The sequence below is a fragment of the Mauremys reevesii genome, linkage group 1 (assembly GCF_016161935.1).
Source record: "Mauremys reevesii isolate NIE-2019 linkage group 1, ASM1616193v1, whole genome shotgun sequence".
NCBI classification, from domain to species: Eukaryota; Metazoa; Chordata; order Testudines; family Geoemydidae; genus Mauremys; species Mauremys reevesii.
The window spans coordinates 160749331-160769032 of record NC_052623.1 but is presented as its reverse complement, the minus strand read 5'-3'; the positions used below and the strand labels follow the sequence as shown (position 1 = coordinate 160769032).

Genomic DNA, 19702 nt, shown 5'->3' with positions numbered 1-19702 from the left:
AACACAACAGTTAAATCCTATAGGTTTGCGGTGAGGCGCATGGGGTATAGGAGTTCAAACTACTCCCCTGTTGCACTCACTTTTTATTCAGGTCAGTTTCAGCTCCCTAGAGCCCTGTAAACGGGTTGGTCGAGGCTTCTCTGCTCTTTTTAAAAAATCCACTATGCAGTTCTTGCATCTGTGTTCTCAGGCTAACACAGAACTAGACAAGTGAGAAGTAATTCAGAACAAGCCACCCCTCCCAGACACACACACCCCGAAAAATTTTCAGGATCACCTCTGCAAAAACATGTTGCAACAGTGTACCCCATAAGGCTTTATGGGGTGGGGGTACTCATAAATGTAAGTATGATATAACTGGAAAAGGGTTTTGCTACATATGCCATGTAACGTATCTACATAAAGGTTATGATCTACTGGTTATGTTCATCCTAGTTGTATGCAGGCACCATTTGTGCTCAATCCAGAAGCACTTAACAGACAAAAGGGCTTGGAAGGCTCCAAGCCACGTAAGAAGTCTTCCTGGAGACATACAAGATACCACGTGGAAATTGGCTTCTGCCTGTAAAGACTGAGTGCATGGACATGTGACCTGCAGCTTTGAGGCAGGTAATTCAGACCCTGGGTCTTTGCTGGAGCAGACGGGTGTGTCTGGCTCAGCAGGACAGGGTGCTGGGGTCCCGAGCTGGAAGGGAAGGCAGGGGTAGAAGTAGTCTTGGCACATCGGGTGGCAGCTCCCAAGGGGGTTTCTATGATCCAACCCGTCACACATGTGTATGAAGAGTTTACCAACATAGAATATGAATAGTATGTAAAACCAGGTACATGTCTCAAAACTTATTTGCTGGAGTACCAAACGTATACATTCTTATCTTTTTTTTTAAAGGAAAAAACAACAGCAAAGCAGCTGTCATTCATTAACCTAAAAAAGAATCAAACATGTATGTCTCATTTTCTTTTGAACATCTTAAGCAAAAAAATGAATTCTTGATTGGCCAAAGGCAAGTACAATTTTCCATTTTATAATTACCAGATCATGGTAGCACATTTTTAACTTTGCCTACTTCAATGGTCCTCTCCTGCCATCCACTGATGATGGTGAAAGATTTTTTTGAAACACAGTGCACATTTAACTCTAAAACCACTAATCAGTTTGCTGAGATTGTAGCCTTTTTTTTTAAGGTGTTGCTGTCTGTGTATCCTTACACATAGCATGTCACTCCAAGTGTGTCATATATCTAAGGGATACTTTGACTGTAATGTAATTCTGTGTCAATCCCAGTTCTTTCAATTGTGAGTTACCAATTTTTAAGCTGTTTAATCAGCTTATTTAGTAAGGTAACAAATATACATGTCTTTAGTACAAAGATTTTCAAACACTGAGGCACTTACCAGGGATTTATAGAGAAAACCTAATTAAACTGAAGCCTTTTCACCTCCAACCCTCTTTTTGGGGGGCGGGGGGAAAGGGTTGTGCATATTTTTTAAATAGCCATTGGATGAAAAGAATGGAAGTCATGGCGAGAGGCAAGAACTGAAAACCTGCCTGTATGGTATTTAGATGTTTTACACATATACAATATGGTCCTAAAATCATCCTGCAAATTAGACTTTAACCACAACTGCAAAACTGCACATGTAGAGACTAGAAATTCAGTTACCTCATGGAGAATGTTCAGTTACTAGAATTATTAGACCATATCTTGAAGTCTTTTTCTCCGGCTAGCCCCCATCCCTTAAAGTGAACTCCCTTTCCACTTAACCCATCCTTATATTTTTTTCATCTTTACATCTCACTTTCTCTTTCAAGGGTTGTCATCTGAACTTTGTATTAGTATTTTTTTTTTAATTTAAAGAAAAACTGCAGTGATTATTATATAATCTTACTTAGTAAATAAGAATAGTTTAAAAGGAATTTCAAAGCAGTTTCTAGAAATATATCACTGTCTCAGTTCAGTGAATGGTACTGGTATGTCTCTTGGTGTTTGCCATTTTAATAATACATCAGACTGATTAGATCTATTAGAATAACCAAATGAGAAATTAATAACAATTAAACCATAAAGTAACTTTGAAACTCTGATTCACAGTAAAGTCTGAATTCTTTCCATCCTAATTTCCCTCTAAATATCAAAATAGCAGCTTACAGTTTTTATTAAATATACTTAATATATTTTAATTGAATAATTTATTATTCTTTGTAACTAAATGCGGTCTCTAGAAATACTATTTCTGCTGCACTGCAGTTTTCTTTTATGTACATTTAGTCCTGGTGAAAGTTACTAGAATAGCCACCTTTGAAACCAAAGTATTTCGTGTATCCACAGCACAATATGGGCAGTGACAGTTCAAACTCCCTCACATTGTTTTACCATTGTCTCTCAACTTTGACCTAATCTCCACAGGTGACAGGGTAGTTCCGATTTCATCCTTTTGCTCTCTGCTGAGATGGCCAGGAAGGGTTTTTGTGATGTGGATAACTATCTGCTGGCAACTTGTCTGTGTCCAGACCTCACTACAAACATACCATCCTGCAGTCAGCCATCCAATGGTGGTATTAGCTTGGACCAGCTTTGAATTAGTGACTATAACGTCTCTATGTCATTATCAACTACTTGAGCTATCCAGCCCCCTACAACTGCTTTCTAAAAGAAGAAATATCTAGTTTGCTATAATTTTACAAAGAGCGGATATAAAATACTGGGTATTTTGTAACACAACCACAAGAGGCAGTTGTTTAATAGCTCGTAAGTCAGGAAACCACAGCAGCACCTTATATGCCTTTCCCCCTCATAAGCTGCTTATCTTCGTGAGACCGATTCATGCAGAATGCTATTTTGGGTAAGGTTCACAAACAATACAAAACCTACCCCCACTCTCTGGAGAGAGCTTTTGTGGGCTACCTTGTGTAATTTCTATATATTCTGACTTTGAAACACTACATATATTTATAGATGGTCATAGATGGTCTGGGTTTACTTGGTCCTGCCTCAGTGCAGGAGGCTGAACTAGATAATTTCTCAAGGTCCCTTCCGGCCAGACATTTCTGTGGTTCTATACCATACTGTGTCACAGCATATGCTGTGCTATGGTGCTGTATGGCATGTTTTAGTTGTAGCAACGTGTGTTTAATTTAATAACCCATCAAAAAAATCAATAAAGGAGACTCTGATAAACTATCTTCAAGACAGCCTCAGAATTTACGTACAAAATTCAAAGCTGTGTTTTGCTGATTTCAGAGCCAATCATTTACAACACCGTGAAATATCTGAATCAAACTAAGGTATATTTTCAGCAAGATACAAGTGGATCTGGCCTAGATCTCTCTTAATAATGAGAACGGCACATACTTGAAAAATCACCAGATATTTGTTTGTCAATTTAGTTAACAAAGAAAACTGATGATAGCTGTGTAGAGGAGTATTTAGCTTGAATGTGCACAGATCTAGGAGGAGAATAAACTTCTTGTACTCTGATCCCTGGAAAGGAAGTATAAAAGTAGTCACTGATTTGAATTTCCTCCTCTGCAATTTTTCTGCTAGTATCACCCAAGTGAATTTTTAATTCCTGTAGCACTCTGTATTATCAGTCTTCTTGCTGCTTTTTCTTTACATGAGATGTGTAGGTGCCAAAAAGCATACATGCACATCGTCCCAAATCTTACTTGCCTTTAACATCTGAAAGGGACTGAATGCAACCAGAAGAGACCATTGTTCTTTTTCATTAAATACAGTAAGTATTGAGTACCAACAAAAAGATGATAGAAAGTAATTGCTATTAATATAAAATACTATACAAGAGTCCGTGGGATGGGGTACATGATTCTGTGGAGCAGGAATTTGAAATCAAATTTCAAAAGTTCAGTGAATCAGTGCTATCTTCAGGTTCGCAATTCTTCTCTCTGAAAATAAAAAACATTTTTGCATCTTTTAAAATACTCATCTTACTGCTTCATGAAATTGTTCTAAAGTCACATGATTTCTTTAATCCACATGGCACAGTAAATGACTGCTGAAATTACCGGTACCTCTAATTCTAGATCGTAGTAAGAACTCTTCAGAAAAATATGCCCTGCACTGAAAGAAGGTACAGACTAACTCCCATTCTATTTACTGAGAATCTGAACAAACAACACTCTGCTCACCAAATGTCACTGATACTTTTGAATGCTTTAATCCAGTGGTTCTCAACTTTGCTGGGGACTGCAGCTGGGGGACAGAATAACTGGGGCTAAGTGTGGGAGCTCTGGTGCTGTATGAGGAGGCTGAAGGCCACGTTAGTAGGGCTGATGGAAGTACTGTGTATGGGTGCAGGTGGTTGGGTTTTGGTTCTGTTGCTGGGGTGGGGACACTTCTCACTAATTCAAGTTTAATTGGTAATGTGTAATATTCCTCAGGGTGTAACTCATTCAGGTTAATAATAAATCAGTTACATTCTGACAAGGCCTGATGTGGTTTCATTTCCTTCCCATTGTGATATGTCATTAATAGGGGTGAGGGTGCGGGGTGGAAAATCTAGTTTTAATGTTGAGAAAAAAACCTTATTAAACAACACAACTGACTCTCCTCAGGTAGTATAGGGTTATAAAAAGTAATTTCATTATGACTACAGCCAACAGAGGTTTAAGCAAAGCATTTGTATGCTTCTAGAAATCTGAGACCGAGTTTGACTGTGTCTAAATGAAGCTTTGCATTAGAAAATGGAATGTACATGCAAATGCCATAATCCCTAGACAGTGCCTGGCTTCCAGCCTTGCCAGGTTTAGCCCTTTAAGGGTATCATCTTTGTGACAACTTGGGGAATCTATGTGCAGCTTATTAATTCTGGTTGATTTTATGAAACTGCTGTATCATTGAATCCCTCGGTGTATGCAGAATCCACCATCTGCCATCAGGGCTGTAGCACTTCTCTCCCAGACCAGGGACAATGTAGGTTATTAAACCTTGATGATGTCCCCATTCAAATGGGAACCCTTAGGAGAATGAACTGGATGAAGCTGTGAAAAACAGCAAAGGGGGTCATTGGGAGCACAAGAGAGATAAGCTATCCACTCTCAAGTGTTCAGGTGTGTGGTACCCAGTACAGCCCACAGCCATCCAAAGCTGCAATTGTGGGGAAACTCCTGTGCTATAGCATGGTCAGTGCAGATGGAATCTTCAGGGAATTTAGCTGCTAAAATCTGAGGTCTCTGTTCAGCATGGGTGAACTATGATTTTTCTAAAGCTAAACTATGATTTGGCCAAATTTGGGCAGAATTTCACAGGGATAGTAAAAGACACATCCCTGACACAGAGGCCACTCCCCTGCAAATTTCAAGTTCCTTCTCTAAAGCATGGGGGTGATCAAGCAGTTCAAAGAAAAGGTCACCAGAATTTTTTAACTTGAGCAAAACAATGATTTTTTTTCCCTAGCCTTGTTCTCAGAAATGGTTGAACTGTTTTGGCTCAAATGTTCCAAAAAATTCAGTCTGAGGCAGACACCCAGCACGGATAATTTCAACTCAAGCAATTAGAGAGTGGCAAAGTTATAAATGACTGAAAAACAGGGTCTTATAATGGCAAGTGTTGGGCAACCTTAATTGTAGGGAGGGCTACCACCCCCACCAACAATATATCAAGCTATTACCGGGGGACAATTATATCAGATTTAAACAAAGTCCAGAAACTGGTAATCCACTTTGTAAGAAATTATAAAAGTGAAATATATACTTTATTGCTAAAGCTTATTTTGCTTTTTGAGAAATAAAACATCTTCACATCATCAGCTACCACTAGCAATTGCCTGGTAGTCATCCTAAGTAGTCATCCCCACCATTCTCTTTGTGTCTCCCAGACACAACTAAAATGTTGACTGCCCCAGTAAGGTAGCTGCACTGCCTGTACAGGCATTGTTGGAGTCCTCTCGTTCTGAGCAATGGACCTACTTGAAGTAAGAGCAAAATCTGATTATCAGACAAAAGATGGGAGGGGAAAAACAAACCTCCATTTGTTCATGTATCCAGTCAAGAAATGAGGTGGTACGGCTGTAGACTCCTGGTTTATTTATTTCTGCACAGCCCATCCCAAAGCTCGTAGTTCCTACCAGCTTCCAGGTGTTCATATCTTTACAGGCTAAGGGTCCCCCACTATCTCCCTGAAGGACCAAAGAAATAAAACAAAGGGTCAACATCTCCAAAAAAGAAACAATTAGAGGAGTTATATATTTTGGAGTATAGCAAGTAAGTCTGGTTAAAAGAGTTTCTTAATTCCTCTCCCTTCTGAATCTTACAAAAAACATACACTACAGGAACTTTGATTTTCACAGACAAGTGGCTTTTCTATAGGGTAGACAAGTACACATGAAATTACATCTCTCTTTACTGTGAAAAAGTGTTATCTGTCATTTCTCATTCATATGTGCAAAGATGTAGTAGGTGTTAGAGCTGGTAGGGAATCTTCCATGGGACTGATTTTCTCACAGAAAATGCAGTTTCCATGAAATCTAAATTTTCCTATGGAAATTTTTTAGTTTGTTGAATGCTTTCATTAGGGAAAGCAAAATTACATATTTTGTTTTCGGTTGGTTCAACTTGAATCAAAATATTCTGAGTTGTTGAACAAACCCAATGTTGAACAATCTTCATTTAAAGTCAGTTCAACATTAAACTGCATTTCCCTATTGTGATGCGTTGCCTCATGGGAATTGTCATTCATGCCCCCATCCTCTCTTATGGGCTGAGCGTCCTGACTGGATTACATCTCCTGTGATGCAACAATGTTCTCACTGAGTGGCATGGTGCGTAATGGGAGTTGCATGACTACAGGAGCCATAACAGAAATGTAGTCAGGCCAAGGAGCTTGGCCCATAGAGAAGAATGGAAGCATCTGGCAACTTGAACTACAACTCCCATAAGAAAATGTATCATAATAGGGAAATGTAGTTTAATGTTGAACTGACTTGAAACAAAATATGTTGGGTCAGTTCAACAAACCAAACTATTTATATTTGGGAACGTTGAAATGTTTTGTTTTGATGTAAAACGTTGAAAGTGCCAGATCAAAAATTTTCAGAACTTCTTTGTTCTTTGAAAATTTTTGATATTTCAATTTATTGTCCCAATTCAAGATAAAAACAAATATTGAAAGATCAGAATTTCTCATGGGATGGCAATTCTGATTTTTGCTCAGCTCTACTCAGCATTCACACTACATGCGACAGTCAAATCAAAGACTCTCAGAGCAGATGTCAGCAGTGTTCAGTGTTCCTACAATTGTGGGACACTGTCACCCCATGATTTTTTCACTCTTTAATGGTTTGAGAAGTAGAAGCCCTGAATTTAAATCTCCAAATGGGGGTCTTTATCGGGTTGGAACAAAAATTACTTGAGGATTCTTTGTGATAGATCAATAAAGAGTCTATTTAGAGTTGCATAGGGATTGGGTATCTGCTTTTCCTAACTGTTTATGGGAAATCCACAAATATCTATTTACATGTGGGTATGCTGAGGCCCAAGAGGACCCATCGTGAATGATTCACTACTGGAAATGCCATTCATGAAGTTACATTGCTACACTTGCCAACCAGGGCTGCCTGACCCAGTGACTCGTACGTACTGCTTTCCGAGTAACATTTCCTTTGTTTATTATGGCCATATCTAGGAACTAACCAAGATTGAAGCCACATTCTGCCATGAACTGTATGAACACAGAATAATAGATGTGAATAGTCAAATTCCTGATCTACAGTGCTACTAGTATGTCCATGGTTCGACAATGACGACAATACTTGAAGGCATTCTAGCTATCTCTTTTTCTATTTAACTCAACACTGTCAGCAGTTCCAGAGGGAGTTCTTTTCGTCAGGGGATGCCACTTCCAAACATGAAAATTCAGTGCAAACAGCAGGGCTAGTAAACTGATACATTTTATCCCTTTCCCTTGCTTTCATTTGTGAGCTTCTTAGGGCAGGACAATATTACTAGTATTACTCTATATTTAGACAGCACAGAGTAGTACATTGTGGGTGCTCATCATTATCACTAGGGCAAATCCCAAAGGGATGTAACCTCTTTGCAGATCAAGGGCCATCAGGATCAAACTCTAGCTAGGTCCTTAAGATAAACTGAACATCCAGACAGGCTATGTCCATCACTGATCTTACTGCGACAACAAAGCTTTTGGTATCCCTATGATCACTGGCCACATAGTGGCACTCTTTGGTAAAGACACTTTGTAATTCATTGTTTTTGTGGGTGCTACCATAATACAAATACTTAATGACTTTTGATCACTAACGTAGGTTGGATTTGAGCCAGTGATTTATAGATACTGTGAAAGACTCCATAGTTCATTACCAATCCTCTGAGTCAGGGCCGGTGCAACCATTTAGGCGACCTAAGCGGTCGCCTAGGGCACTAGGATTTGGGGGGCACCATTTTCTTCGGCAGCGACCGCAGCGGCCAGATCTTCAGCCACCCTGGTTGCCGCTGGCATTTAGGCGGAGGGAGCTGGGGCAGGGGAGTGCGGGGAGGGCCGCCTGCAGCAAGTGTGTGTGTGGGGGGACGGCACGCAGGGAAACTCCCCATCCCAGCTCACCCTGCCCCGCCTCCTCCCCGAGCACGCCGTGGCTGCTACACTTCTCCCACCTCCCAGGCTTGCGGCGCCTAAGCTGATTGGCGCTGCAAGCCTGGTAGGGCAGAGGGGGGGAGTGCCTCAGGGTGTGGGTGCGGGGGCTGAGGCACCTAGGGTGCGAAACATCCTTGCACCAGCCCTGCTCTGAGTTATCTAGTTTTAGTTTTTCCAAATCTAGTTCTCTTCCAGACTTACACATTTCCATTTCTCACTTGAAAGTGAAATGGTCTTGTTGCTGTGTGTTAACCATGGAGTTTCTGCACCTTGCAGCTCTTATGAACTCTTCACCTTGCCAGTGGTTGTGAGCAGGGCAGAGTGGATCACACCATGCTTAAGCACATAAGAGAAGTTTTGAAAATATCTTAAGTACATTTTTCTTTTGAACTGTAAGTTTACCTTCTGCTGTAGCCGGTAAAGTACACAGATTAAAAGAAGGAAGGGAGCCATACTTTATGAATGCAAACAGTCACAGTATCTCTTATTCACACATAGTAAATATCTGCAAATATTTCCTGAGAAAAAGGAAGGGAGTTCTCTCCTGAGAATCTGTTAATTTTATTTTACAACCAATGTTAACCAATGCAATTGCAGTTAAGAAACTTCCATACCTGGCAGGTGTCCACACCTCCCTCTAAAAAACCTGCACAAAGCATTGAAGAAGTTATGATTCCCCCATAGACGTCCCTGTGATTGCAAACCTTATTAGAAATCAAAGGAACACCAGCGAAATTCATGGTCTCTGAAGTATCACCTGTTTAAAAACATAGATAATTCTCTCTTTTTTTTAAAGTCCTACAGTTTTTACAGTGCTATTATTTTCTTGAAACCAATGTTTTATAGTAAAGAACAAAAGTTTAAGGATATGAAGAATTAGCAAGACAAGGATAAAAGAACATGGTTTAACCTTCACATGATAATACAAAAACAGGAAATCTAGACGTCCTGTCACTTGCCTACATTACCCAATAACGAGCTACAGCATATAGCCATGAAAGTTGTGCATTATGTGGTCTTCAAACTTGACAACCGATGATGATATAAAGAACTTCAAAGCTAGTCAAACTATTCATTACAAACAATACTTGTTAATTCAGCCCCCTGTTTAGTTAGCAAATTATTTGCAAATAAGCGTAATTTTCTTTGAGTGTATACATAATTTGTATCTATTGACCAAATTGTTTGGATAAACTGTGTGGCAAAGTTCCTCCTCTCCACTAGTAGGTCCTGCACTTATTGGCGGATTTCTTCCCCTCAGTGGTTTTCCCCTTGGATGAAACCCATAGTCTGGATCAACTACTCCTATGTCTGATTAGGAGTAGCGGGGCTAGGGGGGAACCCGGGCCCACCCTCTACTCTGGGTTCCAGCCCAGGGCCCTGTGAATTGCAGCAGTCTCTATAGTGCTACTTGTAACCACTGCTTGACTGCTACAGCTCCCTGGGCTACTTCCCCATAGCCTCCTTCAAACACCTTGGGGGAAGGAGGGATAGCTCAGTGGTTTGAGCATTGGCCTGCTAAACCCAGGGTTGTGAGTTCAATCCTTGATGGAGGCCACTTAGGGATCTGGGGCAAAAATTGGTCCTGCTAGTGAAGGCAGGGGCTGGACTAGATGACCTTTCAACGTCCCTTCCAGTTCTAGGAGATTGGTATATCTCCAATTATTACCTTTATTACCACCTTCTTTAGCCTCAACACAGGATCCTCCTGGTGTCTGATGCTGCTTGATTGTATGGTGTTTTCCTCAATCCTCCAGTAGTACCCCCTCTCAGTTCTTAGTTCCTTGTGTCTCTTGCACCCAGCTTTTCATGCACACTTCTTTCCTCAGGCTCCTCCTCCCTAGATTGGAGTGAGCTCCCCTTTTTATACCAGGTGTCTTGATTAGCCTGTCCTGATTGGCTGCAGGTGCTCCAATCAATGTAGCTCTCTCCAGTGCCTTCTAGAAAGTTCCTAATTGGCCCCAGGTGCCTTGATTAACTGCCATTTTGGTTCCCATGGTACTAGGGATTTGCTTAGCCTGGAGCTAACATACCTGCTCCTCAGTACTTTCCTGTAGCCATCCAGCCTTGCTCCATCACAACTGTTTCCACAATAGGTGGTGTTCACAAACTTTTTGCTTTGACTGTTTAGTTGTTAATATATGGAGATATACCTATCATATAGAACTGGAAGGGACCCTGAAAGGTCATTGAGTCCAGCCCCCTGCCTTCCTTAGCAGGACCAAATACTGATTTTGCCCCAGATCCCTAAGTGGCCCCATCAAGGTTTGAACTCACAACTCTGGGTTTAGGAGGCCAATGCTCAAACCACTGAGCTATTCCCATTCACCTTGTGTGGGTGGTTGCCTCTCTCCCTTCCTTTGATTTTCCTAAGGCACCTCTCACCTTGGCTTTACCTAGGAACCATAATGTTTCTGCTCTCTGACTGAATGATTGAAACATTTTAAAGAGGTGCCTAATGAACAGTGAATAGTGTCCTTCCAGTGTAAGTATTCAAAAACATGCACTTTCATGGAGTGATTCATCCAGTGGTTGATGAATATGATGACAACCATGACTCGTTGTAAATTCACATTTTCTTTGTTATCCAGCCAGCTCTAAAATATATCAATGTAGACAATGTACATTTGGTTCTTGGATCATGCTGTACTTCCTCTACTTGAAACCAATCAAATTAGGTAAATTAATAATACTCGGGGTGGTATTTGCTAGAGATGAAATTCAGCCCTGTGCATAACCCTACTTTTGAGGCTTTAAGTGGTGCATATGCCTTTTTTGGACCCTCTGAACATGGGTGAATTTTACCCTAGATTATTGCTATATTTAGGAATAGCGTTGAGTTCCAGATTTTTCTCAAGATTTAATGCTGTACACTGCAACTGCCAAACACTGTACTTACTCCACATGACTTTTTTCAGTGCATATAATTTATAATGGACATTAAGAATACCCACCTCCTTCTGCTGTAGCTCCCCATCCTGATATCCAGCACATTTTCCCTTCTGGAAAATGTTCACCAAAATTAGGCAGACAAATTGGTTCTATCAGGCCTATTTAAAAAGAAACAATTGCTCTTAAAACATGCAGAGGAAGACCTACATGGGGGCGGAGTGGTACTTGTGTTCAGATATGTATTATTCCATATATCTGATACTGACCTCCTCGGTAAAATGCTTTGAGATATACTGATGAACAGCGGTATATAAGAGCTAAGTACTATTATTATTACATATAAAGTAATTGGGTCACATCCTCAGCTGGTGTAAATCAATTTACACCCGCAGGGGATATGTCTTGAAACATTTAAAACAAGAAAGTGTAACTTCAGAAAAGCTGTAGCTGCACTAAATGGGCATTTGATAGGGAACAGCTCTAAAGTTGCTATAATGCCAGATCTGGAAAGTTGGTTTTTTTTAATTATTATTCAGCCTTTACTTTAATGAGAGTTTTATGCATGAGTAAGGGCTTCAAGATTTGTCTCGAGGTAAACATGTAATGAAAATCAATCCATCTAAAAAAAGAATAGTCTCCTCCCACGCACAAAATCCAAAACAGCATCTAAAAACAGTCTTGCTAAAGTACATAGTAACTTATGTATAAGTCATGGGAGCACACCACTGCCCTCTACTGACCGGGGCTCTGCAAGTGCTTTTATCTTTCTTCAGTCAGCTGAACATACAGGGTTAGGATTTAGGGCACTGAATGTTGTGCAATTTATTTGATGCACTTTACCAGTGACTGTGGTATCACTGTATGTCTGCAGCTGCACATCACAACATGTTTAAATGAACTGGCAGTAAGAAAGGGAAGTTTCATTGCACAAATACCAGCAGCACTCAGGGGCTCACAAACAGTTCAGTTCTCCAGCATGAAATTATCTCTGTGCAGAACATCTGGCCACAAGTATGTAGCCTTCCAAGTTCCTTTTAGATACATTCCAGCTGTTTTGATCATATTGTAAATAAATTTCAGAGATAGTCATGTACTGCAGAATGCTTATAAACTTGATAGTATCCTAAACTTTTTTTTAAATATGGTAGTTGAGATTTTGAAAAATACCTGAAGCTTAATTTTTATTTAACCACAGAGTAGACATGGTTTCTAAAGAAGAGCCAATTGGGGAACTAGAAAACATGGCGATGAGAAGTGAGAACATTTGTAGAACTACCCCCATGAAGAAAGGTGTCATCTTTGGGGAGATATTTGTAGATTATTTGAAAACAGCACAATCCTCTTTTTACAAATGTTTCTGTATTTTGGTTCACCAGCCATGTCAATTGAAGTCGGCATCCTGATCTGAAAGTAAGAGTGATGTTTGTTTTGTTTTTAATTTAAATGCATCACTTTATTTTAATTGTCTTGACTTTTCTTTGAAATGTTAATACTCTTGAAAAGTGCCAGATTCAAAGACTCAAAGACACCTCCATATAGTCACAGAAATTAGTATAGCAGGGGCCCAGGCAGCTTAAACTTCATACTTTAGTCTCAACTGTGAGCTGGAAGGGTGAGATGCTAGCTCATTTCTATCAGGGATGGAAAACTAGTTTGGAAGAATAAGAATAAATGATTCAGAAAAGTAGCTTCCTCCCTCTGCATGATTTCCAACAGCCCACATAGCTTTGATATTCATGTGTTAAAACGGTGACCACTGTAAGAAGTATATAAATGGACTGGCTATGTTATTAAAGACTAATTTGTGTCTTTTAATGATATTCATTTCCATGTGAATTAGATCTATTAAGTAGGGGATATCTCCTAGTATTAGGCATTTGGGGACTAGTCTATCTATACTGTGAGCCTAATCCAACACCCATTGAAATTAGTGGGACTTTCTCCATTAATTTCAATGGGCATTGAGTCATGGCTTATGAGATGATAAAATGTCAGCAGACAGTTCTGCCTTACAACTGCTTTAAAGTAGAAAGGAGTCTGCCCTTCAAAGTTAAGATCCAGTTTGGATCCAAATCAAAACTTCTCCAGAAGTTTGACTCGGGGTTCCTGATAAAAAGCCCATGATAGACATACGCTTGTGCTGCAATGTTTGGATGCGGATTGGATCTGAACTTCCCCAAAACTCATTGGGGGTTCCCCACTGAAGACAACAGGAGTTTTGCACTGACTTTGGAGGAGCCAGGATTTCCCCCCGTGTTCTGATTCAAGCCCATCTGTGCTTCAGAGGCTTTTCTGGTCTGTATCACTAGAAATTACTCCTAGCTTTTAATTTATAAAAAAAAAAAAAAGATAAAAAAACAAAAGGGCAAAAAATTACCATTGAGAGCAAGTGGTGCTGCCAGCTTCATCAGTGCAATATCATTCCCCATTGTCTTGGGTTTATAATTTCTATGATATATAATTTTTTCCACTGAATATGGATTAACTGAAGTGTCTTGTTGAGTCACAAATCCCACCTGCACGCTCCATGAGCTAGGTGAGTACAAACTGAAACAAAGAGGCAGGGAGGGAGAAAGGGAGAAAGAGGGAAAAAACTTTAATAAATGTCAAGTTTTAAAATTGTCTACTGTGCCTGCATGCAAAATGAATAGCTATAGGACTTGGAATATTTATAATCTACACTAATTTTCTAGCTGTCTGTTAATATCAGCCATGTTTTAAACTTCACTTCATAAATAAATGTATGTACAGTCATAGGCGCTGACTCCATGCTCCAGCTCTGGAGCACCCACGGAAAAAATATAGTGGGTGCTCAGCACCCACTTGCATCCCCCCAATTGGCTCCTCCTGCCTCCCAGCACTTCCTGCCAGCCACAATCAGCTGTTCAGCAGCATGCAGAAGGCTCTGGAGGGAGGGGAAGGAGCGAGGGCAGGACACACTCAGAGGAGGGGCAGAATGGGGCAGGGTGGTGCGGGGGGTGAGAAGAGGCAGGCAGGGCAGGGGTAGGAAGGGGCAGAGGTTTGGGGGAAAGGGTAGAGTAGGGTCAGGGCCCGGGGTGGGGGGTCGAGCACCTCCTGGCAACTTAGAAAGATGGTGCCTCTGCATTCAGTGACTAGCTGAGTACACATATACACATACATACACATATACACAAGTGCTTGAAAGGCTGCACTGGCACCTTATCAGTTTGATGCCATTTAAGATCTTGATTCTCTCTATAGACTTATGCGGTTTTGCATCCTGTCTACTTGAAAAACCACCTCTTTCCCTGTGTGACACCAGAGTGGTTGAGACCAGCTGGGGTGCTCAAAGTAAGTCACTAGATTTATTTAAGAGGGCTAGTAGCAGGGCATTTTCAGTGGACAGACTTTCATTCTGGAACTCACTTCTGTCACTGGTTCACCACTATTCATGTCTGCTGGCCTTCAAGGCATGCGGTAATTCCAATCTCTTCTAGGATTTAGCCTATGATGTTAATTATGGGTTAGCTAAATTGCTGGATGGGGGTGCAGGAGATGTGTGTTCAATTCCTGGCTCTACTATGGATTCTCTGTGGAATATTGAACAAATCACAAATCCTTAACCTGTGAGTTCCTAGGAGCAAGGATGGGAGCCTTCCGATGCTGGCATGCAAACAAGATCTCTCACTGGGAGACTATTCTCATTACACATAAGGAAGGGGAACAGGTTTAATGTTACTCTAAGAAGAAAAATCTAAGCAAGTCTTTACCCATTTACAGTTTGCACACTAGACTGTAAGCAGTCCTACAACTAACTGATTTTGTACAAGCTAAAATGGTCTCATAAAATAATTTGGAAATTGTGAATATAAAAATGGTCAGGTACAAATTCCTCCTAAATTATTAAGTCATGTGCAATACGGTTTCTCAAAAAATTTTCAAACTTGAGTGCCTAAAGTTAAGCACCTAAATGAATACTTAGGCTTGGTTTTTCAAACATACTAAAGATGACCTCATTGTTCAGAAGAACATGACTTCATGCATGTTCAGAATCTCAGAAAATCAGGCCACTTATTTTAGGATTGATTAGATACCTAATTTCAGGTGTCCAACGTTAGCTTTGGCCTATGGCCTGATTTGTTCAGAGGTACTATGCACCCACAGTTCTCATTTATATCCAAAGGAATTTGAGTGTTCAGAACCTCTGAAAATCAGGTCCAATCTCCCAGATGTGACCTCAGATTTTGATATCACAACAGTTGGACCATTATTAGTGTATGCATTTTTTCAACAGGTGCCTTCTTTATACAGTAACATGTGAGATACATTCACTGGAGCAAGAAAAATAAGGATAACACTTCGCTCCTGTACAGAATTGTTCTTCAATGTCCTTTGTCCTTCTGTTTCCATTATCCTTCCCCTGTGTGAAAGCAACTATCCCTCAAGTTGTCACAGCCTGGTATATGAAAGTTAAACAAGATAAGTAGATAAGATACTTACTCGTAAACACAGTGGGCTGCTGTGACAATCCACCATGGGGTGATGATGGATCCTCCACACAGATGGAATCCTTGAAATTGAAGGCTGACCTGCCATGGCCATTGCCAGGGCGATGATGCATTTCCACCGACTATACGGGAGGAGTACCTGGACCTAGTACCACACTCTGTATGGATGGGAAGAAAGAATGGTTGGAAGAGTATTATAAACATGGTAAGCACAATCCTACCTGTGTGAAATGAACCTTTATTCCTTACTTTTTGAATTCCAGCTATTCTCAGTCCCTTTCATGTCAGACAGTCTTCACAGTTGATGTTCCCCATCCTCCAGCTGGAGGAGGACCATATCTTGGCTCTAAGCCTGGGATTAGGACCACACCTCAGGAAGAACTCCCCAGAATTCTGTGCCTCCAAGCAGAATACACAGCAGACTCCAGAGCTCCCTTTAGAGCAGAGCTTTCATAGGATTTTAACTAAATGTCTCGCAGTAGTTTTTTTCTCCATCATTGTCTTCAAGGTTGTTCTAAAAAAAAACCTAAAACAAACAAACTATCCCATTCTTTTGGTTTTGTCTCCCCTCAGAATGGCAGACATCCAGCAGGCCACAGGCGCTCACAGGCCACCGTGAAACCAGTTTCAAGCTCTCCTAAGGGTGAGGTCCCCACCAAGACAGTAGAGCAGGCCACATCAAAGCTCCCTTCACTGAGACCAGACCAAAGTCTGCGTTGTAGAGCATTGTGGGTAAAATTCAAAGTCCCCACTGCCTCTCCCTCAGGTATTGGATCCCTGTTCCCACAGCTTACAGATGAAGCAGGAAAGTTTCAGTGGAGCCTCCTGAATTTCAAGGGAAGGGAAGGCAAGGCTCCCTCATTGCAATCATGCCCAGGTGATTGAGAAGGCCACAGAATATCCTTCCCACAAGTGGTTGTACCTGCAGGGCCTCTGTTGCTTGCGACCTTTCTGATACCTTGAGTAATTTGTCCCCAATGGCTCTGGCTCACTCCTCCATTCTGCTTGGTCAGTCAGTCCCCACTCAGCCCAGACCCAGCAGCAAGGTATGGAATGATGTGATTCAGATTAAAGCTGGTTGGGAATTTTTTGATGAAACACTTTTCATCAAAAAGCACCAACTTATTGAAACCAAAACTGTTTGCAAGAAAGGCTTGGTTTTGACAATTTTTTCAAATAAAAAAGAATGTCAATTTTTTTTTTAATTGTCAGTGTCAGTGTTCCATTTGGGTATTTTCTGAATGAAAAAAAATCTAGTTTTCTGGTTAGAGATGACTTTTGTAATTTAGACTAACTACAGAAAAATACATTAAAATGGTTTCATTCTGGTTTTGATATTTTGAACTTATAGAAACAAAATGTTTCACTTGACCCACACCAAAATTCTTTTTGGGAATAGATATTTCAGCCTAATTTGCAACTGGAACATCTTTTGATATCCATGTGAGATGGACCTACCTTCTCTCCTCTTCCAGCCTCTGGAGTTCCATAAGAGATAATAAAGTGGATATGATTTTCCTTAGGGAGACATACAGGATACATGTCTGCAGACTGTCCTTCCAATTTCCCTGGTAACGCACTCTCCCCTCACAGCCTCCTCCCCCTTGGTCTCAGGGGTTTGGCTGAGGGACTGGTGAAGGATATTGCTCACAATCATGAGAAAGTCTCCCCTCTAGATCCTCTAAAGAGAAGAAGAAATCTCTACAGATGGGACTTTGAGCAAGATACCTCAGATTCTTAGCTAAGCATCCCAGAATTAACCACAAATGGGTGTTTATCTTCATAGGTGCTTCTAATTTTAGAAGATGAAACACCAAAGGGGGAAAAAAACCTTAAAAAGTTGAAGAGCAGTGTAATTCTTCCTCACCTAGCTTATGAGGGTGTGATTAAGGTGAAGTGGGAATTCCCTATAAAGTCATACCTATACCTAAGGACTAAAAGATCTTCTTTACTCTGCCTAATGTTAGGCCTGCTTCAGTTTCTTAGTAAAGGGCATTGTCACATCATCTGAGAGAGTAGTCCTGCCAAACCCACAGAAAGGAGAATAAGATCATCACTCAATCTGAACTTGGATACAATAGCCTCAGCCCATAGCATATTGGCTACAGTTTCTTATTATGAAGATCATGCTCAACTGGGAAGCCATCTTGAGCATGCACAAAACAAAACAGAAAGAAAACCATGAGAAAATCTTCTTTAAACTAAATTTGCCTAGCAGCTTTTTCAGGACCGATGCTTCCCCTGACTCCGATTTGATGTACATTCAAAACTTCCGAAGACATGTCTGAGGGGCAACTATGCTCCATCTGAAGAAATTGGAATTGCAGACTAACATCTGATATTCTTCCAAATATTTTGTTGGTAGGTACTTCGGAGACCATAGAGACAAAGCAGCCACTGAGGCATTAGAAAAGGGAATAAGTCCCACCCTACTTCCAGTGAGAATCTCTGAACTACCTTGCCTAGGCAGGTGTTCCCTTTGAACGTTCTGCTCCTCTAGGTTCCTAGTCCCATCAGTTACAAAGCAGCAGGTCCAGCAGCACTAGCAGCATTCCACAGCGTGATCATCAGCATCCGGGAGGATGAAAACATACCACAGGACCTGCGTGATGCTACTATTGTCTCTCTTTTCAAGAACAAAGGCAGCAAAGCAGAATGTGGAAATTATAGAGGCATATCCCTCCTCTCCGTTGGAGGGAAGATCATCGCCCGCATCATCTTGAACCGCCTAATAGCCAGTATCTCCAAGGCAAATCTACCTGAAAGTCAGTGTGGTTTTCGACCTGGCCAGAGCACAGTCAACATGATGTTTGCTGTCAGACAAATACAAGAGAGTGATCTGTTGGCTCTTCTGACCTATTGGTGGATCACAGTCACTTAGAGAGGGTTTATTGGGCCCAGCCAAGCTCATTGACTTGCTAGGCAACCAACCTCAGAGGCAGCTGAGTTCCTGACACAGGCTGCTTGTGACAGGAGACACAGTACGTAACCAATGGCGAGAATACTGTGAGAGTCTGCTTAATGAGGCGATCCCTTTATGTTCTACACTACCATCGTGTGAACCAAGAATTTTGATGACCATTCAGAGGCAGATGTCAAGGCTGCACTGCTGAAGATGGCATGTGGAAATGCAGCAGGAACAGACAAATCACAGCTGAAATTATCACAGCTTTGAGAGAGGCTCACACAAGTCCTGGTCACAGTTTGGAAAGAAAAGAAAATCCCAAGAGAATAGAGAAAGTCCACAACATACAAACAAAAAGGTGCCATATATGGCAGTTCAAAGTACTGAGGAATTAAGCTACTGTCTGTCACAGGGTGGCTGGCTGTAAATGAAGTAGGTCCAGTTACCCTGTGCCAGAGCATGCTCCCATTTGGCCAGTTAGGAGGATGGAGCACCATCTGGGGTTTATAAAGAATCAGGAAATGGGCTTAGAGCAGAGGTGAAAGTGGGCCAGTACAGCGTACCAGTAAGAAGTGGCTGCCAGTATGGGCCTGTATACAGCTGACATTAAAGTGCTGCCACGGCCCCCCCATACCAGTAAGACATTTACGTTGCTTTCCCTCCTGGCCTAGAGAGAGTCAGACCTGATGAATCAGAACCAGCAAAGGAAAGGAGATCTTCTTGGGAGAGAGTCTACACGGATCAGAAAGTTCTGCAGACCAGTGCAATATGCCTGCTAGAGAGCCAGCAGTGGGAGGCTGAAAAGGGCTGAAAGCTAGAAGCCAGCGTAGGGG

At 41.2% G+C, this 19702-nt stretch overlaps 1 protein-coding gene across 1 annotated transcript in view; it reads right to left on the bottom strand.

Annotated features, from left to right (window-relative positions):
- Positions 1 to 3758: 3758 nt before the first annotated feature.
- The window catches only part of TMPRSS3 (transmembrane serine protease 3), a 29945-nt gene continuing 14001 nt past the window's right edge, over positions 3759 to 19702 (bottom strand). The window contains exons 8-13 of the mRNA XM_039541823.1: positions 15957 to 16122; positions 13873 to 14042; positions 11558 to 11653; positions 9218 to 9360; positions 5980 to 6132; positions 3759 to 3901 (exon numbers count right to left, since the gene is read on the bottom strand). Of these exons, the coding sequence (XP_039397757.1) occupies positions 3881 to 3901; positions 5980 to 6132; positions 9218 to 9360; positions 11558 to 11653; positions 13873 to 14042; positions 15957 to 16122 (749 nt within the window). The 3' untranslated portion in view covers positions 3759 to 3880. The remainder of the gene's footprint in view (positions 3902 to 5979; positions 6133 to 9217; positions 9361 to 11557; positions 11654 to 13872; positions 14043 to 15956; positions 16123 to 19702) is intronic.